This window comes from Monodon monoceros, unplaced genomic scaffold (genome assembly GCF_005190385.1).
Source record: "Monodon monoceros isolate NGI ecotype Baffin Bay Population unplaced genomic scaffold, NGI_Narwhal_1 Super_Scaffold_18, whole genome shotgun sequence".
Taxonomy (NCBI): Eukaryota; Metazoa; Chordata; class Mammalia; order Artiodactyla; family Monodontidae; genus Monodon; species Monodon monoceros.
In genome coordinates, this window is record NW_021703774.1 from 57,722,492 (window position 1) to 57,742,205 (window position 19,714).

Here is a 19,714-nt window from a genome sequence, read left to right on the forward strand (position 1 = left end):
ACGGGTTCGAGCCCTGGTCCGGGAAGATCCCACATGCTGTGGAGAAGCTAAGCCCGTGTGCCACAACTACTGAGCCTGCGCTCTATAGCCCATGAGCCACAACCACTGGAGCCCATGCTCCGCAACAAGAGGCGCCACTGCAACGAGAAGCCCACGCACTGCAACAAAGAGTAGCCCCTGCTCATCACAACTAGAGAAAGCCTGCGTGCAGCAGTGAAGACCAAATGCAGCCAAAAAATAAATTTAATTAATTAATTAATTTTAAAATAAAGTCACAGCAGAAAAAAAATAGAATGATAGCAGATATCATTAGAAACAATGCGAGCCAGAAGATAGCTAGGGACATCTTTAAAGTACTGGGTGTGGGGGGATGGGGACAATCTGTCCACTTGACATTCTACACCAAGGAACAATATCCTTTTAAAATGAAGGCAAAATAAAGACTGTTTTAGACATACAAAGCAGGAACAATTTCTCATTAGCAGACCAGGAAAAAAAAATGTTAAAAGAAGTACTTTAGGCAGAAAAAGATTATATCAGAGAGATATTTGGGGCCACAAGAAGGGATAAAAATTCCAGAAATGGGTAAGTATGGAGTAATTTTTCTTCATTTTTAATCTCTGAAAAAGATAGCTGATTATCTAAACTGGAAAGCAAAAAATAATGACAGTTTATTATGGGGTATATTATATATGTAGAAGTGAAATGGATGACAACCATAGCACAAAGGCTGGGAGGGGGAAGATGGAAATATACTATTGCAAGTTTCTTATAATATAAGTAAAATGGTATAAGATTATTTGAAGGTAGACTATGATAAGTTAAAGTTGTATTTTGTAAGCTGAAGGGCATCGCCAATAAAACAAAGCAAAGCTAATAAACCAATAGTGGAGATAAAGGGAAACATAAAAAATAATTAATCCAAAAGAAAGTAGGAAAGAAAAGAAAATAATGAATAAAAGCCAGATGGACAAATAGAAAACAATAGCAGAATGGTAGATTTAAACCCAACCATATCAATAATTATATTAAAAGCAAACGGGAAGAACACGACAACTAAGAGATTTCAAGATTGAATAAAAAGCAACACCCAACTTTAAACTGAACTCAAGAAATCCACTTTAAAGACAAAGATAAAAAGTAAAGGATTGGGGCTTCACTGGTGGCGCGGTGGTTGAGAGTCCACCTGCCAATGCAGGGGATGCGGGTTCGTGCCCCAGTCTGGGAAGATCCCATGTGCCGCGGAGCGGCTGGGCCCGTGAGCCATGGCCGTTGAGCCTGCGCGTCCGGGGCCACAACAGTGAGAGGCCCGCGTACCGCAAAAAAAAAAAAAAAAAAGGATTGAAGGTATACCATACTAACTAACTATAATCAAACACAATGGATGTGTCATTCCATTTATATGACAATAGACAATACAGGAAAGTAAAGCATAGTGACAGAAAGTAAATCAGCGGTTGCATGTGTCCAGAGAATAGGGGAAGGTATGGCTACAAATGGCACATGGAAACTTTGTACCTCAAAGTACAAAGTACAAAGTGATGGAAATCTTCTGTACCTCAATAGTGATGGTAGCTGTAGAACTGTACTTATTTGTCAAAATTCAGCAAATACTGTACTTAAAATTGGTGAATTGTATTGTTTGTAATTTATACCTTAATAAAGATGATGAAAGGAAGTGGGACGGAGTGAGAGAAAGAAGTGGGGAGGAATAAAGAGGAGAAGAAAAGGAACAGGGAGGAGGGAAGGGAAGAAAAGAAACTAACCATTTGTTTTCAAAAACTACAGTCACTTCAGTAAGAGTAGTTTCCACTGGCCCTTTACTCCATTATGTAAAACATTTTAGCCCTTTTTTCTGATCCTTATTTCCTACCCACATCTACAGTCTGATGGTCTTACCTTCCACCTCAAGAAATTTATTGACTGTTGTACTAAACAAAGATAACTGTATCCTAAAGAGAAATTCTGGCACCAGCGAGTGATGTGAAACTTTCACCTGATTAAATGAGGAATGCCTCAGAAGAAACCGCCCTTCCCACTTGCTATCTATGACAACGACCTCTGCCCTTCCTGACCTCGCTTGCTCCATCTCTTGCCACATCTTCTCTTTGTTGTTGAAAGCCCCACCCAACCCTCTGCACTGCTTTTACTCTTCAGCATCACAGTTCCCTTTCTTCAATAAGGAAGACCATTTCTATATCCTCCCCCGTCTCCCACCAGTGGGGAAAGTTGAATACACATGCAAGTGTTACTAGTGGGCCTTTGGGTACACAAAGGACCAAAGTAAGGCATGTAAACTTCAGACGGTAGATATATTTTATACAAGGACAATTAGACTGCATATAGGATAGACTCTAAGACTCTGGGGAAAGAGTTGGGATAATCAGATGGTAGAGATGTGATAAACTGATGAAACAGGGCTAAGGGTGGCATCAGGTGGAAAGAAGACATGAAATGCAGAGCAAAACAATATATAAACAGATCTGAGTGTTCTTATAACCACTTAAACCCATGCTAACAGGTGATTAAGTATAAGATATCTTACCTACAGACTGGGAGAAAATATTTGCAAACGATGTGGCCAACAAGGACTTAATCTCCAAAATGGGCAAACAGCTCATACAACTCAATAACGGCAACAACAAGAACAAAAAAAACCAAACAACCCAATCAAAAAATGGACAGAAGACCTGAATAGACACTTCTATTCCAAAGAAGACATACAAGATGGTCAATAGGCACATGAAAAGATGCTCAACATTGCTAATTATTAGAGAAATGCAAATCAAAACTACAATGAGATATCACCTCACACCAGTCAGAATGGCATCATTTAAAAGCCTACAAATAACAAATGCTGGAGAGGGTGTGGAGAAAAGGGAACCCTCCTACACTGTTGGTGGGAACATAAATTGGTGCAGCCACTATGGAAACAGAATGGAGGTTCCTCAAAAAACTAAAAATAGGGCTTCCCTGGTGGCGCAGTGATTGGGAGTCTGCCTACCGATGCAGGGGACACGGGTTCGTGCCCCGGTCCGGGAGGATCCCACATGCCACGGAGTGGCTGGGCCCGTGAGCCATGGCCACTGAGCCTGCGTGTCCGGAGCCTGTGCTCCACAGCAGGAGAGGCCACAGCAGTGAGAGGCAAAAAGAGAGTTGCCATATGATCCAGCAATCCCACTCCTGGGCATATATCTGGACAAAATTCTAATCTGAAAAGATACACACACCCCAATGTTCATACCAGCACTATTTACAATAGCCAAGACATGGAAGCAACCTAAATGTCCATTGACAGATGAATGGATAAAGAAGATGTGGTATATATATACAATGGAACACTACTCAGCCATAAAAAGGATGAAATAATACCATTTGCAGCAACATGGATGGACCTAGAGATTATCATACTAAGTGAAGTAAGTCAGACAGAGAAAGCCAAATATCATATGATATCACTTACATGTGGAATTTGAAATATGACACAAATGAACTTATTTACAAAACAGAAACTGACTCACAGACATAGAAAGCAAACTTATGGTTACCAAAGGGGAAAGGGGATAGAAGAGGGATAAATTAGGTGTTTGCGATTAGCAGATACAAACTGCTATATATAAAATAGATAAGCAACAAGCTCCTACTGTATAGCACAGGGAACTATAGTCAATATCCTGTAATAAATGATAATGGAAAATAATATATAAAAGAAGATACAGATATAGCTATATAATTGAATCACTTTGCTGTATATCAGAAACTAACACAACACTGTAAATCAACTGTACTTCAATAAAAAATTTAAAAATGAAAAAAAAATGTCTTGTCATACATCACAGAGAAGATTTAACCCATCTTCATATTCTGAGATGATTTTCTGGTCAAAGGTGATTCACTTATCTGATTATATTTAAATAATAGTTATTTAGATACTCTGGAAACTTAACTTGCTAAACTTTAAATAATGTACTAGTAACATTTCTTGTTCACTTCAGATCACCATGGATCAAAGCCTTTATAATTACATAGACATAGAAGTGGATATATGTGAATCTTTCCAAATAATGAAGGCTTCCTATAGAAAGGCATATATATCTTCATAGAGAACTTATGTTCCCCCAGACTTGAGAGTGATGAAAAAGTTGTTCTCAGAAACTATCCAGATGTTTTCACAGCTTTTACGTCTCCAGGTGCTTCTTACCCTGACCACACATTCCCTGTGGAGAGGATGGATGATTCTGTAGCTCCGGGCCAAGAATATACCTATGAGTGGAATATCAGTGAGGACAGTGGGCCCACCCACGATGACCCTCCATGCCTCACATATATCTATTACTCCTATGAAAATCTGGTACACGACTTCAACTCTGGACTGATTGGACCTCTGCTTATTTGTAAGAAAGGTAAAAAAAAAAAAATCAAAAGAGCAAAGATGTTGGATTGGTAAAGATACTATAATGGAATGAGGCTTGGGAGTGTCTTGGTATCTTTTCGTAAATCAAGCAGAGAAGGGTGCAGAAATCAGATCATCATTTGACACTGATATTTGAGGATTTGCAATCTTCCTCTGTTTCTTAAACCCCTCCTTCATCTCGGTCCTGGGAGTCTCTCCCAAGTAAATCTCTGTCTGAGAGTGTGTTCTGCTGCCATGCCCATATGATCCGTAACATTTACCTCAAGGCCAAGTCTTTTTGAAAGTATACAGCAGTCCGTACTCTGCTGAGAGTACTTGGAAAGAACTTTGAGTAATATATCTGAGGTTTGGGTTGGTAATTTGGTCTATAAATACACAAAACTCCAGGTTCTTTTCTTGTAAACAAGCTGAACACTTTGAGTGGTAGGTTTCAAACACACTCAACTGACTTTATAAGAAATTTCATTGGCTGGGATTCTTAGGAGCAAGCTTGGACTTTTATTTTACCCCAAACAAATTCATCCCATCTTTCATTAAAACAAACAACCACAACAAACTGCACTGTGGGAGATAATGTGATGGATTCACCATCTGTCTATACATACATGCATACCATACCTACATACATTCCTAATTCATTTATTCACTATACAAATACATATTTTCATTGCCTGGTATAGAAGATACTGTGATGACACCGAAAAAATTTTAAACTTATAAAAGTCTCTTCTTTCATTTTACTATCAGGTGCATTTTTTACTCATGAGAGTGGGTTAATCTTGACCCTCTCAACCAATTCTCTAGCGTCCCATTACATGTACTAGCAAGATGGCTATATTAAACTTGGAGTGTGATGCGTTTACCAAGTGAGCTACGGTACCTATGCATTAACTTATTTTCTTTAATATAAATTTCTTTATTTCTTTTTGGCTGTGTTGGGTCTTTGTTGCTGTGCACAGACTTTTTCTAGTTGGCAGCGAGCGGGGGCTACTCTTCATTGTGGTGCGCAGGCTCTAGAGTGCAGGCTCAGTAGTTGTGGTGCATGGGCTTAGTTGCTCCACGACATGTGGGATCTTCCCAGACCAGGGCTCGAACCCGTGTCCCCTGCATCAGCAGGTGGATTCTTAATCACTGCACCACCAGGTAAGTCCCTGCATTGACTTACTGACACTGGAAGAAATGGATACTTTTACTAAAGCCTTGACAGTCACCAAATGTTTTCTCTCTGTGCCAGATCAAATTTACTTTTAAAGCCCCATTCCTCAAGGCTATCAGGTGCCAGAAAAAAACAAGGTGGCACCAGGATTTTAATAAGCCTTCAATCATTATTACTTGATAGATGCTATTTTTATAAGAACACTTTACAGTTGACATCATTATGATTGGTTGCTTCTCTTAAACTCTGTTATCTAGGAATAGCTAATGAGAGCCTTCTATCTGGGATGCTATTAAAAGTATGTCTTTTTCACAGGCACCCTAACTGAGGATGGGATACAGAAGATGTTTGACAAGCAACACGTACTGATGTTTGCTGTGTTTGATGAAAGTAAAAGCTGGAACCAGACATCATCCCTAATGTACACAGTCAATGGCTATGTGAATGGGACAATGCCAGGTAACACGTGGGCTGTGTACTATCCAAAAATAGTTGAAGCACTGATCCCATTGTCTTCCTAAAGGCACTAGGGTAGTTGACCATACTCTATTTATTAACTCCTAATCTGAAAGGTAATGTAATCTAATTCAGTGGTTCTCAAGATTTAATCTTTTTTTTTTTGCTTTTTTTAACTAACAAGTACAACAGACAAATTAGAAGCTACCTAAGAGAAGGAGTGTGCAGTCTTATTACTTGTAGTGCTCTGAGCAGGTTTCACCTTGGCCTACATCTCCAGGAAGACATCCAGGATATCAGTTTAGTCTCCTTCAGTGAGTTATGTGGTCCCTGCTGCATGGTGACCATGTTTTCTTCCAGAGAGGAAGCCCTACAAAACAGAGTTCAAGGCCAGTCCTCAGCAGGAAGGGTCAGCAGGAAGAATGCAATGAAGACACTTACAGTGAAGATGAACAGGAGATTAGGAGAAATATCCAACATACAACAATACTACTAGCATTTCAAAAGATGATGGATGAGTAATATTCAGTGGCATATGGGATGTTTTTCTCTTTTCATTTACATGTAGACTCTTGTGAAAAAGCAAAATCATAACAATTGTTAAGAGAAAAAAAAAAACTAATCCCCACCTAAACCACTTCTACTTCTCTCTGATAGAAAAGACCTAGAACCAAAGATCCTGTGGGGGAAAAATGGGAAAAATGAAAATATTACTTTATTAAATAAACTATGCTTCAAAACACTAAGTTTCTCAGAGGCTGCTTTCTATATCTGAAAATCACAAATGGCTTCTCTTACTAAAAATAAAACTTGTCAAGAGTTGAGGTCTAGACATTGCTTTTAAGTTGTATTCCGTTTCATTTGATTCTATCTTCCCACCCAGGTCATTACAAATATACTAAGATGACCCTGGGTTTTTGTTTTTGTTTTTTTTGCGGTACGCGGGCCTCTCACTGTTGTGGCCTCTCCCGCTGCGGAGCACAGGCTGTGGATGCACAGGCTCAGCGGCCATGGCTCACGGGCCCAGCCGCTCCGCGGCATGTGGGATCCTCCCGGACCGGGGCACGAACCCGTGTCCCCTGCATCGGCAGGCGGACTCTGAACCACTGCGCCACCAGGGAAGCGTGACCCTGGGTTTTGATTCAGAGTTTAAAAGCTTAGTTAACTGAGTTAGCACATCTGAGTTCACACCTTGCTCACTTCTCTACCTTAGTGTGGCTTTTAGCAGTTAGTTGTTTCAACGTGCTTTCGTAAAAAAATGGGTTAATCATCTATCCTGGTGCAGAGGGTGTTTAAGAAGTTTTTTACAGATAACATAGCATGTTATCTACTATGGGCCTTAGAGGGGAGTGGTCAAAAGAGAAATTGTATCTGTGTCCTGGCAAAGTAAATCATCCGTCTAAATATAGAGAAGGAGAAGCCAAAATAACCCATATGAAAAAATAAAAATTAATAACTCTATCAGGGCATAGAATTTATGAATTTATAGTTGAAAAAGACAGAGTAGCTGGGGTCAAAAGTAGCTGGTAGTAGAAACTGAGAAAAGTTAATGCTTGTAAAACTGCCTTATGGGGCAGTATAAATTGAATGAATATGATAAACACTAATACAGATGTATGAAATGCTCAACCCAATATATGCATTGATTGGAGGCAGACAAATTCTTCCACCAAAGCCTCCTACCTTCCAGCTTCTTGTTCTCACCTGTGATACTAGGAATTGGTCTTGTTACAATGGTCTGAACAAGACAAGCCCTTAGCCCCTCTTTGGGTAAGGGACTGATTCATGGCCCCACGGTCTAGTATGGAGTGATTATAGATCTGAAATTTAAAACCCAAGCCAAGGATAGAAGCCAGAGGTTGGAATCTCCCATAGAGCAAATCAGCATTTTCTGAGTCACTGTGGGAGCAAGAAGGAGCCAGACAGCTTTTGTATTCAGTTCTCATTACTCCATCCATGAAACGCTCCCAGTGACCCAGTATACTGAGGATTTGTCCACTGCATTTTAAGGAGATCCTATAACCCACACAGTAATTCACTGCCTTGTCATTAAAACAATCAACCAGTGGGCAAAGAAACAGTATAAAATCCTTAAAGCATCTTCACATCTTCTTCCTGTTAGGATCAAGCCCTTTTAGGATTAGAGGTTTAGGCCCTTAAACTCAGCCCTGTTGGAGGCTCTGGCAACTCCCTCCAGCTGAGTCCAGATTGGTACTAGAGTGACCAACTACTCAGGCCTGCCCAGGACTTTCTCAGTTCTAACACTGAAAATCCTGCCTCCTGGGAAACCCCTCAGTCCTCAGTAAACCAGGATGGTTGGTCACCTACTTTCTTCTCTCCTTGGCCTTAGCAATCCCTGTGTTTCTAAACTAATGTCCCCCCTCTCTGGGCTCTATAATACCACTTATTGCAATGAGTTGTGACTGCTTGTTTGCCCACCACTCGGATGTCTGCTTTTCTAGGGCAGGAATGAAAATGGGAGTGTCTATACCCCCAGAATCTTGCACAATGCCTGATGCAAAGCAGGCACTCAATACGTATCTGGTGAGTGAATTTGTTATCACAGACTGCTGACTGACTGTTTTGGCCCCCATCTCTCTCTCTCTCTCTCCCTCAGATATAACAGTTTGTGCCCATGACCACATCAGTTGGCATCTGATTGGAATGAGCTCTGGGCCAGAACTGTTCTCCATTCATTTCAACGGCCAGGTCCTGGAGCAGAGCCGTCATAAGATCTCAGCCATCACTCTCGTCAGTGCTACGTCCACAACTGCAAACATGACCGTGAGCCTAGAGGGAAAGTGGATCATATCTTCGCTCATCCCAAAACATTTTCAAGGCAAGAAATTCTTTCAACAGTCTTGCTTACAAATGTAGGATCCTTTCGTCCTAGGCACTAAATCCCTCATTTTCCTTTGCTCTTGCAAGCCACCCACACTCCAGACATACATTCCTTAGTCCTTGAGAACAGAATATAGATACTTTGCTCTTAGACTTATAGCTCGTTAGTTGGGGATGGAGGAAGTAGAGAAATTGACAAAGACTTTTTAAAGTGATGCAAAAGCTGAAGAGGTCTCTACTTCCTTAAAAGGAGAAAGGAGGAAGGAAACAAAAACATACATAGAGATATTCTTTCTTGGGCTATTTAATATGCAGCTAAAGGAAAAGAACTAGGTGTTGGAACTGGTCAAACTTCTGTAAATTTATAGAAGCACCAAGTTACAGAAAGTGTAAAAGTTTTAACATGAAAAAATTGTCTTTCATAACAAGATGAGCACAGAGCCTGACCCAAAGAGGAACTCAGTGGATGTGTGTTGAATAGAAAAAACACAGTATCTAACCAGCTGAGGGGTGAGCTTTAAAGAACATCAGTGAATTCTAGTGGGGGAAAAAATCAGCCTAGGTTGTTATATGGTATCAGGTAAACAAAATAACTAACGGTCTATTACATACTGTTGCTTTAAAACAGTTAGGAGGAGGGTTCCTGTAAATATAAGTAAATATCACTATAGGAAATCATTGTGTTACCAAAATAATGTGTATAAAAGCACGAAATAGGGCCTCCTTGGTGGCCCAGTGGTTGAGAGTCCGCCTGCCGATGCAGGGGACACGGGTTCGTGCCCCGGTCCGGGAAGATCCCACATGCCGCGGAGCAGCTGGGCCCGTGAGCCATGGCCGCTTAGCCTACGTGTCCAGAGCCCGTGCTCTGCAACAGGATAGGCCACAACAGTGAGAGGCCCGTGTACCGCAAAAATAAATAAATAATTAATTAAAAAGCAAGAAATATAAAAAAGAGACACTTTATGGGATCATTTCATTTTTTGTTCACACTAAGCAGTCAAAATTATATTTGAAGTAATGAAATTGTCACAATATCCCTGGAAGATAGAGCCCCAAATACTAATGAAACAACAGCAAAGCTAACATTATTGAAGTTAAGTGCTTTCTGTATTATCTTATTTAATTTTTAAGAACAATTTCATACAGTGCATACTAGTAATATCTTCATTTTACAAATAAAAGGAAGAGGTTATAGGAAATATGAGAAATCGACATGACCTAAGTCATAAGGTTTTAAGGATCTGGAAATTTCAAGAAATTTTCCTCCCTGTTAAGAAACAAAGGATAGCTTTCCAAGTTATTCCCCTAATTCATCCTCTCTTTCCCTTGCTTTTTTATTCTTGCTCCTTCTGCAGTGTATTAAAAGAGCTTCAAACCAAAATGTTCAAAAGTTGCCTGAGCATTACTTTCACTGTTATTATTGAAAACTTCCACAAATTTATTTTAAAGAGGTACATTTTATCAGCCTTAATTTCTTCTCTCAAATTCTTTCATTGTCTTTATGTCCTAACTCAGCTGGGATGCAGGCTTACATAGACATTAAAAACTGTGCAAGGAAAACCAGGAATCCTAAGAAACTAACTCGAGACCAGAGGCGGCACGTTAAGAGATGGGAATACTTCATTGCTGCAGAGGAAGTCATTTGGGACTATGCACCTATAATACCAGCAAACATGGACAAGTGAGTTTGAGGGGTTCTTCCTACCGTGCAGATTCCAGACATTTTCCATAGGGTCCTAGATGCATGGGGTGAAAGGTCATGAGTTGACAGCTTTCATGGTAATACATGTATTGGATCTCATTCAGGTTTTCTTTTCCAAAACAATCTGAGATTACTCCAAACTCACCAAGAGAACTCAGAAAAATAATAATAATAGTAGTAGTAACAACAGCAATAATAATAGCAGCTACCACTTCTTGAATGCTTCCTTTTGCCAAGCACTGTGTTAAACCTTTCTAAGAGCTTTGCTTTAATGCCACAAGTTAGAAACAGCTTTTATTTATTTCGTAAATTAGGAAATGGGAGAGTGGGATTAAGAAAACTGGAAATTCAAATAGCTCTTAAACACTTGAAAAATACTCAAGCTCACTCACAGTAAGAGAAATATGTAAATTAAACTTCTTTCAAATACTGTTTTTCACCTATGAGACTCACAAGTTTAGATGACATAATGTATTGGCAAGGCTGCGGGAAACAAGCTCTATCATGTATTGCTGGTGGAAGAGCGAATTGGAAAAGCCATTCTAGAGGATAATTTGGCAATGTGTATTAAAATTATAAATGCATATATTTTTTGATCCAGCAATCTCACTCTGGGAATTTACTATATAGATACACTTGCTTACAGGTGAAATGGTATGTGTACAGGATGTTCACTGCTGCACTGTTGTAGCAAAAGATTGGAAACAACCCATAATGTCCATCAATAGGAAATTAATAAGTTATGGTACATCCATACAATGGAATACTATGCATCTGTTTTAAAGAGGATGCAAAAACTCTCTCTGTACTACTAATATAAAAAGTTCTCCAAGAGATATTTTTAAATTAAAAAGTCAAGGGAGCAAGAAGGTAGAATAGCAGATTCCCCCACTTGTATTCCCCCACAGCAATGATAATTTGGCAGCCATCCACAAACAGAAGTGCCTTTGTGAGAGCTTTGGGATCAAAGTAGGAACTTGCAAAATCCCAGTGGAAGTCAAGACCAAGGAGGACTGTTTTGAGAAGGCAAGTCCATGCTCAGATGGTTGGTTCACTAACTAATTCAGTTACAAACCTGGAAATAGCCTCCTCCCCTTATGGACTCAGCTACAGACCCACTTAACCTTGGTCCTGCCACTAGCACCATTTGATAAGGAACCCAGGAGGAGTCACGCCTGTCCATGACCCTGGAGGCTGACCTGCAGACCTCAGTTTGACTGTGGATCTTGAAGCAGCCCTGTAACTAATTCAATCTTTCTCCCAGCCATGATCCAGGAGTAGTCTTGCCTGCCCAGGAACCTGTTGGGGGTTACATCCACTCATGCCCCTGGTGACTGGCCTGCAGACCTTGGTCCCATTACAGATCTTGAAATGGCCCTGTTACCTAGTTCCATACCTCAAAACTGCAGTTGAGGAGCAGTTTTGCCAACTCAGGGACTCACCAAGTGAGACACTGGGAGCCCTCCAAAGGGCCAGATGGGAGCCACTCCCATCTACACACTTGATAACAGGCCTACCATTTGCAAACCCAATTGTGGACCTTGAAGTAGACTGTTATCCCAGTGCCAGCTCTACTGACCAAGGTCCTGAAGGCAGTTCCATTTTCCCAGGGACCAGACAGGGTCTATGCCCACCTGAGCCCCCGGTAAAAGGCCTTCCAACCACGGATGCTGCTGCAGGCCCAGCAGCAACCACATGATCTTGTTCCAACCTCACTCAACTGTGATCCCAGAGGAAATTCCATCAGCCTGCAGACCTGACAAGAGGTTTTTACCTGCCAAAACCTGTCTGTAAAGATTGGAAGGGGGTGTTTGCTCCTTCAAATGCACAAACACTAACACAAAGCTACACAAATCACAAAGAATCAGGCAATATGACACCACCAAAGGAAACTAATAAAGCTCCAGTAACCAGCGTGAAAGAAATAGAGATCTACAAATTGCCTGACAAAGAATTAAAAATAATCATCTTAAAGAAGCTCAATGAGGTACAAGATAACACAGATAGGTAATCAAATGAAATCAGGAAAACAATAAGTGACCAAAATAAGAAATTTAATAAAGAAAGAGAAACCATAAAAAAATAACCAAACAGAAATTCTAGAGCTGAAGAATACAATAACAGAACTGAAAATATTCAATAGAGAGCTTCAATAGCAGACTTATCACTTTAGCTTTAAGGACACCTATAGATTAATGGATACGTGTATATGTATGGCTGAGTCGATTTGCTGTGCATCTGAAGCTATCGCAATATTGTTAATCAGCTATACTCCAACATAAAATAAAAAGTTATAAAAAAAAGTGAAGGGGTAAAAAAGACAAGGTCACTATATAATGATAGAGGGGTCAATTAATCAAGATACTATAAAATTATAAATATATATGCACCCAAGTTTAGAAAACCTAAATATATGAAGCAAATATTAACGGAACTACAGAGAAAAATAGACAGCAATACAATAATAGTAGGGGACTTTAATACCACACTTTAATCAATGGATAAATGATCCAGACATAAAATCAATAAGGAAGCAGTGGAATTGAATAACACTGTAGAACAAGTGTACCTAACAGACATATAAAGAACATTACATCCAAATAAAGAACATTCCATTGAACAACAGCAGAATACATATTCTTCTCAAGTGCACATGGAATTTCTCTAGGATTCTTTATAACATATTAGTCCACAAAACAAGTATTAACAATTTCAGAATATTAAAATAATATCAAGTATATTTTCTCACCATAATGGTATGAAACTACAAATCAGTAACAGAAGAAAACTGAAAAATTCACAAATATGTGGATTAAATAACAGTCTCCTGAACAACCAATGAATCAAAGAAGAAATCAAATAGGAAATCAAAATATATCTTGAGACAAATGAAAACAGAAATACAACATACTAAAATTTATAGAATATAGCAAAAGCGGTTGTAAGAGGGAAGTCTATAGTAATAAATGCCTACATTTAAAACAGAAGAAAGAGAGCCTCATGCACCAGAGAGCAGACAGCAGAAGCAAGAACTACAATCCTACAGCCTATGGAACAAAAACCACATTCACAGAAAGATAGACAAAATGAAAAGGCAGAGGACTACGTACCAGATGAAGGAACAAGATAAAACCCCAGAAAAACAACCAAATGGAGATAGGCAACCTTCCAGAAAAAGAATTCAGAATAATGATAGTGAAGATGATCCAGTACCTCAGAAAAAGAATGGAGGCAAAGATCGAGAAGGTGCAAGAAATGTTTAACAAAGACCTAGAAGAATTAAAGAACATACACCTAGAAGAATTAAAGAACAAACAAACAGAGATGAACAATACAATAACTGAAATGAAAAATACACTAGAAGGAATCATTAGTAGAATAACTGAGGCAGAAGAACGGATAAGTGACCTGGAAGACAGAATGGTGGAATTCACTGCTGCAGAAAAGAATAAAGAAAAAACAATGAAAAGAAATGAAGACAGCCTAAGAGACCTCTGGGTCAACATTAAACATAACAACAATCGCATTATAGGAGTCCCCGAAGGAGAAGAGAGAGAGAAAGGACCAGAGAAAATATTTGAAGAGATTAGAGTCGAAAAATTCCCTAACATGGGAAAGGAAATAGCCACCCAAGTCCAGGAAGCGCAGAGAGTCCCATACAGGATAAACCCAAGGAGAAACATGCCAAGACACATAGTAATCAAATTGACAAAAATTAAAGACAAAGAAAAATTATTGAAAGCAACAAGGGAAAAATGACAAATAACATACAAGGGAACTCCCATAAGGTTAACAGCTGACTTCTCAGCAGAAACTCTACAAGCCAGAAGGGAGTGACATGATATATTTAAAGTGAGGAAAGGAAAGAACCTACAACCAAGATTACTCTACCCAGCAAGGATCTCATTCAGATTCGACAGAGAAATCAAAAGCTTTACAGACAAACAAAAGCTAAGAAAATTCAGCACCACCAAACCAGCTCTACAACCAATGCTAAAGGAACTTCTCTAAGTGGGAAACACAAGAAAACAAAAAGACCTACAAAAACAAACCCAAAACAATTAAGAAAATGGTAATAGGAACATACATATCAATAATTACCTTAAATGTGAATGGATTAAATGCCATAACCAAAAGACACAGGCTCACTGAATGGATACAAAAACAAGACATATATATATATGCTGTCTAAAAGAGACCCACTTCAGACCTAGGGACACATACAGACTGAAAATGAAGGGATGGAAAAGATATTCCATGCAAATGGAAATCAAAAGAAACCTGAAGTAGCAATACTCACATCAGATAAAATAGACTTTAAAATAAAGAATGTTACAAGAGACGAGGAAGGATACTACATAATGATCATGGGATCAATCCAAGAAGAAGATATAACAATTATAAATATATATGCAACCAACATAGGAGTACTTCAATACATAAGGCAAATGCTAATAGCTATAAAAGAGGAAATCGAGAGTAACACAATAATATTGGGGGACTTTAACACCTCAATTACACCAATGGAGAGATCATCCAGACAGAAAATTAATAAGGAAAAACGACCTTTAAATGACACAACAGACCAGATAGATTTAATTAATATTTATAGGACATTCTATCTGAAAACAGCAGATTACACTTTCTTCTCAAGTGCACATGGAACACTGTCTAGGATAGATCACATCTTGGGTCACAAATCAAGCCTTGGTAAATTTAAGAAAACTGAAATCATATCAAGCATCTTTTCCGACCACAATGCTATGAGATTAGAAATAAATTACAGGGAAAAAAATATAAAAACACAAACACATGGAGGCTAAACAAACGTTACTAAATAACCAAGACATCACTGAAGAAATCAAAGAGGGAATCAAAAAATACCTAGAGACAAATGACAATGAAAACATGATGATCCAAAACCTGTGGGATGCAGCAAAAGCATTTCTAAGAGGGAAGTTTATAGCAATACAGTCCTACCTCAAGAAACAAGAAAAATCTCAAATAAACAATCTAACCTTACACCTAAAGGAACTAGAGAAAGAAGGACAAACAAAACCCAAAGTTAGTAGAAGGAAAGAAATCATAAATATCTGAGAGAAATAAATGAAATAGAAACAAAGAGAACAACAGCAAAGGTCAATAAAACTAGAAGCTGGTTCTTTGAGAAGATAAACAAAATTGATGAATGTTAAGTCAGATGCATCAAGAAAAAGAGGGAGAGGAATCAAATCAATAAAATTAGAAATAAAAAAGAAGTTAAAAGTACACCACAGAAATAGAAAGCATCATATGAGACTACTACAAGCAGCTCTACACCAATAAAATGGACAACCTGGAAGAAATGGACGAATTCTTAGAAAAGTATAACCTTCCAAGACTGAACCAGGAAAAAATAGAAAATATGAACAGACCAATCACAAATAATGAACTTGAAACTGTGATTAAAACTCTTCATCCAGATCCAGATGGCTTCACAGGTGAATCGTATGAAATATTTAGAGAAGAGCTAACACCCATCCTTCTCAAACTCTTCCAAAACATGGTAGAGGAAGGAACACTCCCAAACTCATTCTACGAGGCCACCATCACCCTGATACCAAAACCAGACAAAGATTCTACAAAAAAAGAAAATTACAGACCAATATCACTGAAGAACATAGATGCAGAAATCCTCAACAAAATACCACTAAACAGAATCCAAGAACACATTAAAAGGATCATACACAATGATCAAGTGGGATTTATCCCAGGGATGCAAGATTCTTCAATATATGCAAATCAATCAATATCATACACATATTAACAAACTGAAGAATAAAAACCATATGATAATCTCAATAGAGGCAGAAAAAGCTTTTGACAAAATTCAACACCCATTTATGAAAAAAACTCTCCAGAAAGTGGGCACAGAGGGAATCTACCTCAACATAATAAAGGCCATATATGACAAACCCACAGTAAACATCATTCTCAATGGTGAAAAACTGAAAGCATTTCCTCTAAGATTAGGAACAGGACAAGGATGTCCACGCTTGCCACTATTATCCAACATAGTTTTGGAAGTCCTAGCCATGGCCATCAGGAAGAAAATGAAATAAAGGAATACAAATTGGAAAAGAAGATGTAAAACTGTCACTGTTTGCAGATGACATCATACTATACATAGATAATCCTAAAGAGGCCACCAGAAAACTACTAGAGCTAATCAATGAATTTAGTAAAGTTGCACGATACAAAAAGAATGCACAGAAATCTCTTGCATTCCTATACACTAACAATGAAAGATCAGAAAGAGAAATTGAGGAAATAATCCCATTCACCATTGCAACAAAAAGAATAAAATACCTAGGCATATACCTACCTAAGGATGTAAAAGACCTGTACTCAGAAAACTATAAAACACTGATGAAAGAAATCAAAGATAACACAAACAGATGGAGAGATATACCATGTTCATGGATTGGAAGAATCAGTATTGTAAAACTGACTATGCTACCCAAAGCAATCTACAGATTCAATGCAATCCCTATCAAATTACCAATGGCATTTTTTTTACAGAACTAGAACAAAAAGTCTTAAATTTTGCATGGAGACACAAAAGAGCCCGAATAGCCAAAGCACTATTGAGGGGAAAAAACAGAGCTGGAGGAATCACACTCCCTGACTTCAGACTATACTACAAAGCTACAGTAATCAAGACAATATGGTACTGGCACAAAACCAGAAATATAGATCAACGGAGCAGGATAGAAGGCCCAGAGATAAACCCACACACCTCTGGTCAACTAATCTATGACAAAGGAGGCAAGGATATAGAATTGAGAAAAGACAATCTCTTCAATAAGTGGTGTTGGGAAAAATGCGCAGGTCATGTAAAAGAACGAAATTAGAACACTACCTGACACTGTACACAAAAATACACTCAAAATGGATTAGAGACCTAAATGTAAGACTGGACACTATAAAACTTTTAGAAGAAAACATAAGAAGAACACTCTTTGACATAAATCACAGTAAGATCTTTTTTGACCCACCTCCTAGAGTAATGGAAATAAAAACAAAAATAAACAAATGGGTTCTAATGAAACTTAAAAGCTTTTGCACAGCAAAGGAAACTACAAACAAGATGAAAAGACAACCCTCAGAATGGGAGAAAATATTTGCAAATGAATCAACGGACAAATGATTAATCTCCATAATATATAAATAGCTCGTGTAGCTCAATATTAAAAAAAAACCCAATTCAAAAATGGGTAAAAGACCTAAATAGACATTTCACCAAGGAAGACATACAGATGGCCAAGAGGCACATGAAAAGCTGCTCAACATCACTAATTATTAGAGAAATGCAAATCAAAACTACCACGAGTTATCACCTCACACCGGTTAGAATGGGCATCATCAGAAAATCTACAAACAACAAATGCTGGAGAGGGTGTGGAGAAAAGGGAGCCCTCTTGCACTGTTGGTGGGAATGTAAATTGATACAGCCACTATGGACAACAGTATGGAGGTTCCTTAAAAAACTAAAAATAGAATTACCATAAGACCCAGCAATCCCTCTCCTGGGCATATACCCAGAGAAAACCATAATTCAAGCAGATGCATGCACCCCAATGTTCATTGCAGCACTATTTACAATGGCCAGGTCATGGAAGCAACCTAAATACCCATTGACAGATGAATGAATAAAGAAGATGTGGTACATATATACAATGGAGTATACTCAAGCCATAAAAAGGAATGAAATTGGGTCATTTGTAGAGACGTGGATGGACTTAGAGACTGTCATACAGAATGAAGTAAGTCAGAAGGAGAAAAGCAAATATTGTATATTAATGCATATATGTGCAATCTAGAAAAATGGTACAGATGAACCAGTTTGCAAGGCAGAAATAGAGACACAGATGTAGAGAACAAACATTTGGACACCATGGCAGGGAAGCAGTGGTGGGTGGTGGTGGTGGTGGGATTAATTGGGAGATTGGGATTTACATATATACACTAATACATATAAAATAAATAATAAGAACCTGCTCTATAAAAAATAAATAAAATAAAATTCAACATAAATAAATTTTTAAAAAGCACCTTGTATTTAGTTCACATTCAATAATTAATAAATTTTGTTTTATAATCTGAAAAGAGAAAAATAAAAACACTTAAAAAAACAGGAAAGAAAGAAAGAAGGAGAAAGGGAGGGAGGGAGGGTGGGAGAGGGAGAAAGAAAGAAAGAAAGAAGAATGAAAGAAGAAAGAAAGAAAAAGAAAGAGAAAGAGAGGGAGGGAGGAAGGAAGGGAGGGAGAAGGAAAGAAAGGAGATAGAAAGAAACAAACAAATGAAAGAAAGAAAGAGAAAAGAAGGAAGGAAGGAAGGAAGGAAGGAAGGAAGGAAGGAAGAAAGAGAAAGAAAGAAAGAAAAAGAAAGAAAAGGAAGGAAGGAAGGGTGGAAGGAAGAAAGAAAGAAAAAAGGAAGGAAGGGAGGAAGGAAAGAAGGAAGGGAGGAAGGAAGGAAGGAAGGGAGAAGGAAAGAAAGAAGAAAGGAAGAGAGAAAGAGAGAAAGAAAGAAAGAAAGAAAGAAAGAAAGAAAGAAAGAAAGAAAGAAAGGGAGAAAGAAAGAATCTTAACTTTATACCTCAAGTAACTAGCAAACTAAGCCCAAAGTTAGCCGAAAGAAGTAAATAAAAATTAGTGAAAAAATAAATGGTGTATAGAAAGACAACAGAAAAGATAAACACAACCAAGAGTTAGTCTTTTGAAATGATAAACAAAATTGACAAACCTTTAGCTAAGCAATGAAGAGAGAAGACTCAAATAAATAAAATTATAACTAAAAGAGGAGACATTACAGCTGATACCACAGAAGTGCAAAGGATCATAAGAGACTACTATGAACAATTATATGCCAACAAATTGGATAAGTAGAAGAAAGGAAAAAGGTCCTAGAAACATATCCTACCACGACTGAATCAAAAAGAAATAGAAAATCTGAACAGATGAATAACAAGTAAGAAGATTGAATCAGTAATCCAAAACCTCCAAACAAAGAAGCCCAGGACCAGATGGCTTCACAGGTATATTGTACACTAATCCTCAAACTCTTCCCAAATATTAAAGAGTAGGGAACACTTCCAAACTTATTT

The 19,714-nt window shown here is 38.3% G+C and overlaps 1 protein-coding gene across 4 annotated transcripts in view; it reads left to right on the forward strand.

The window, feature by feature from the left end:
• Nucleotides 1-19,714, forward strand: part of F5 (coagulation factor V) — an 85,501-nt gene that overhangs the window by 28,817 nt on the left and 36,970 nt on the right. For 3 of the 4 annotated variants that reach the window (XR_003794412.1, XR_003794413.1, XM_029228359.1), the window contains exons 4-7: nt 4,176-4,403; nt 5,886-6,029; nt 8,644-8,865; nt 10,383-10,548. Coding sequence is in view for 2 of the 4 variants with exons in the window: in XM_029228359.1 (XP_029084192.1) it covers nt 4,176-4,403; nt 5,886-6,029; nt 8,644-8,865; nt 10,383-10,548 (760 nt within the window). In the remaining 2 variants the exon portion in view is untranslated. The remainder of the gene's footprint in view (nt 1-4,175; nt 4,404-5,885; nt 6,030-8,643; nt 8,866-10,382; nt 10,549-19,714) is intronic. The other variant, XM_029228360.1, reaches the window with a different exon arrangement.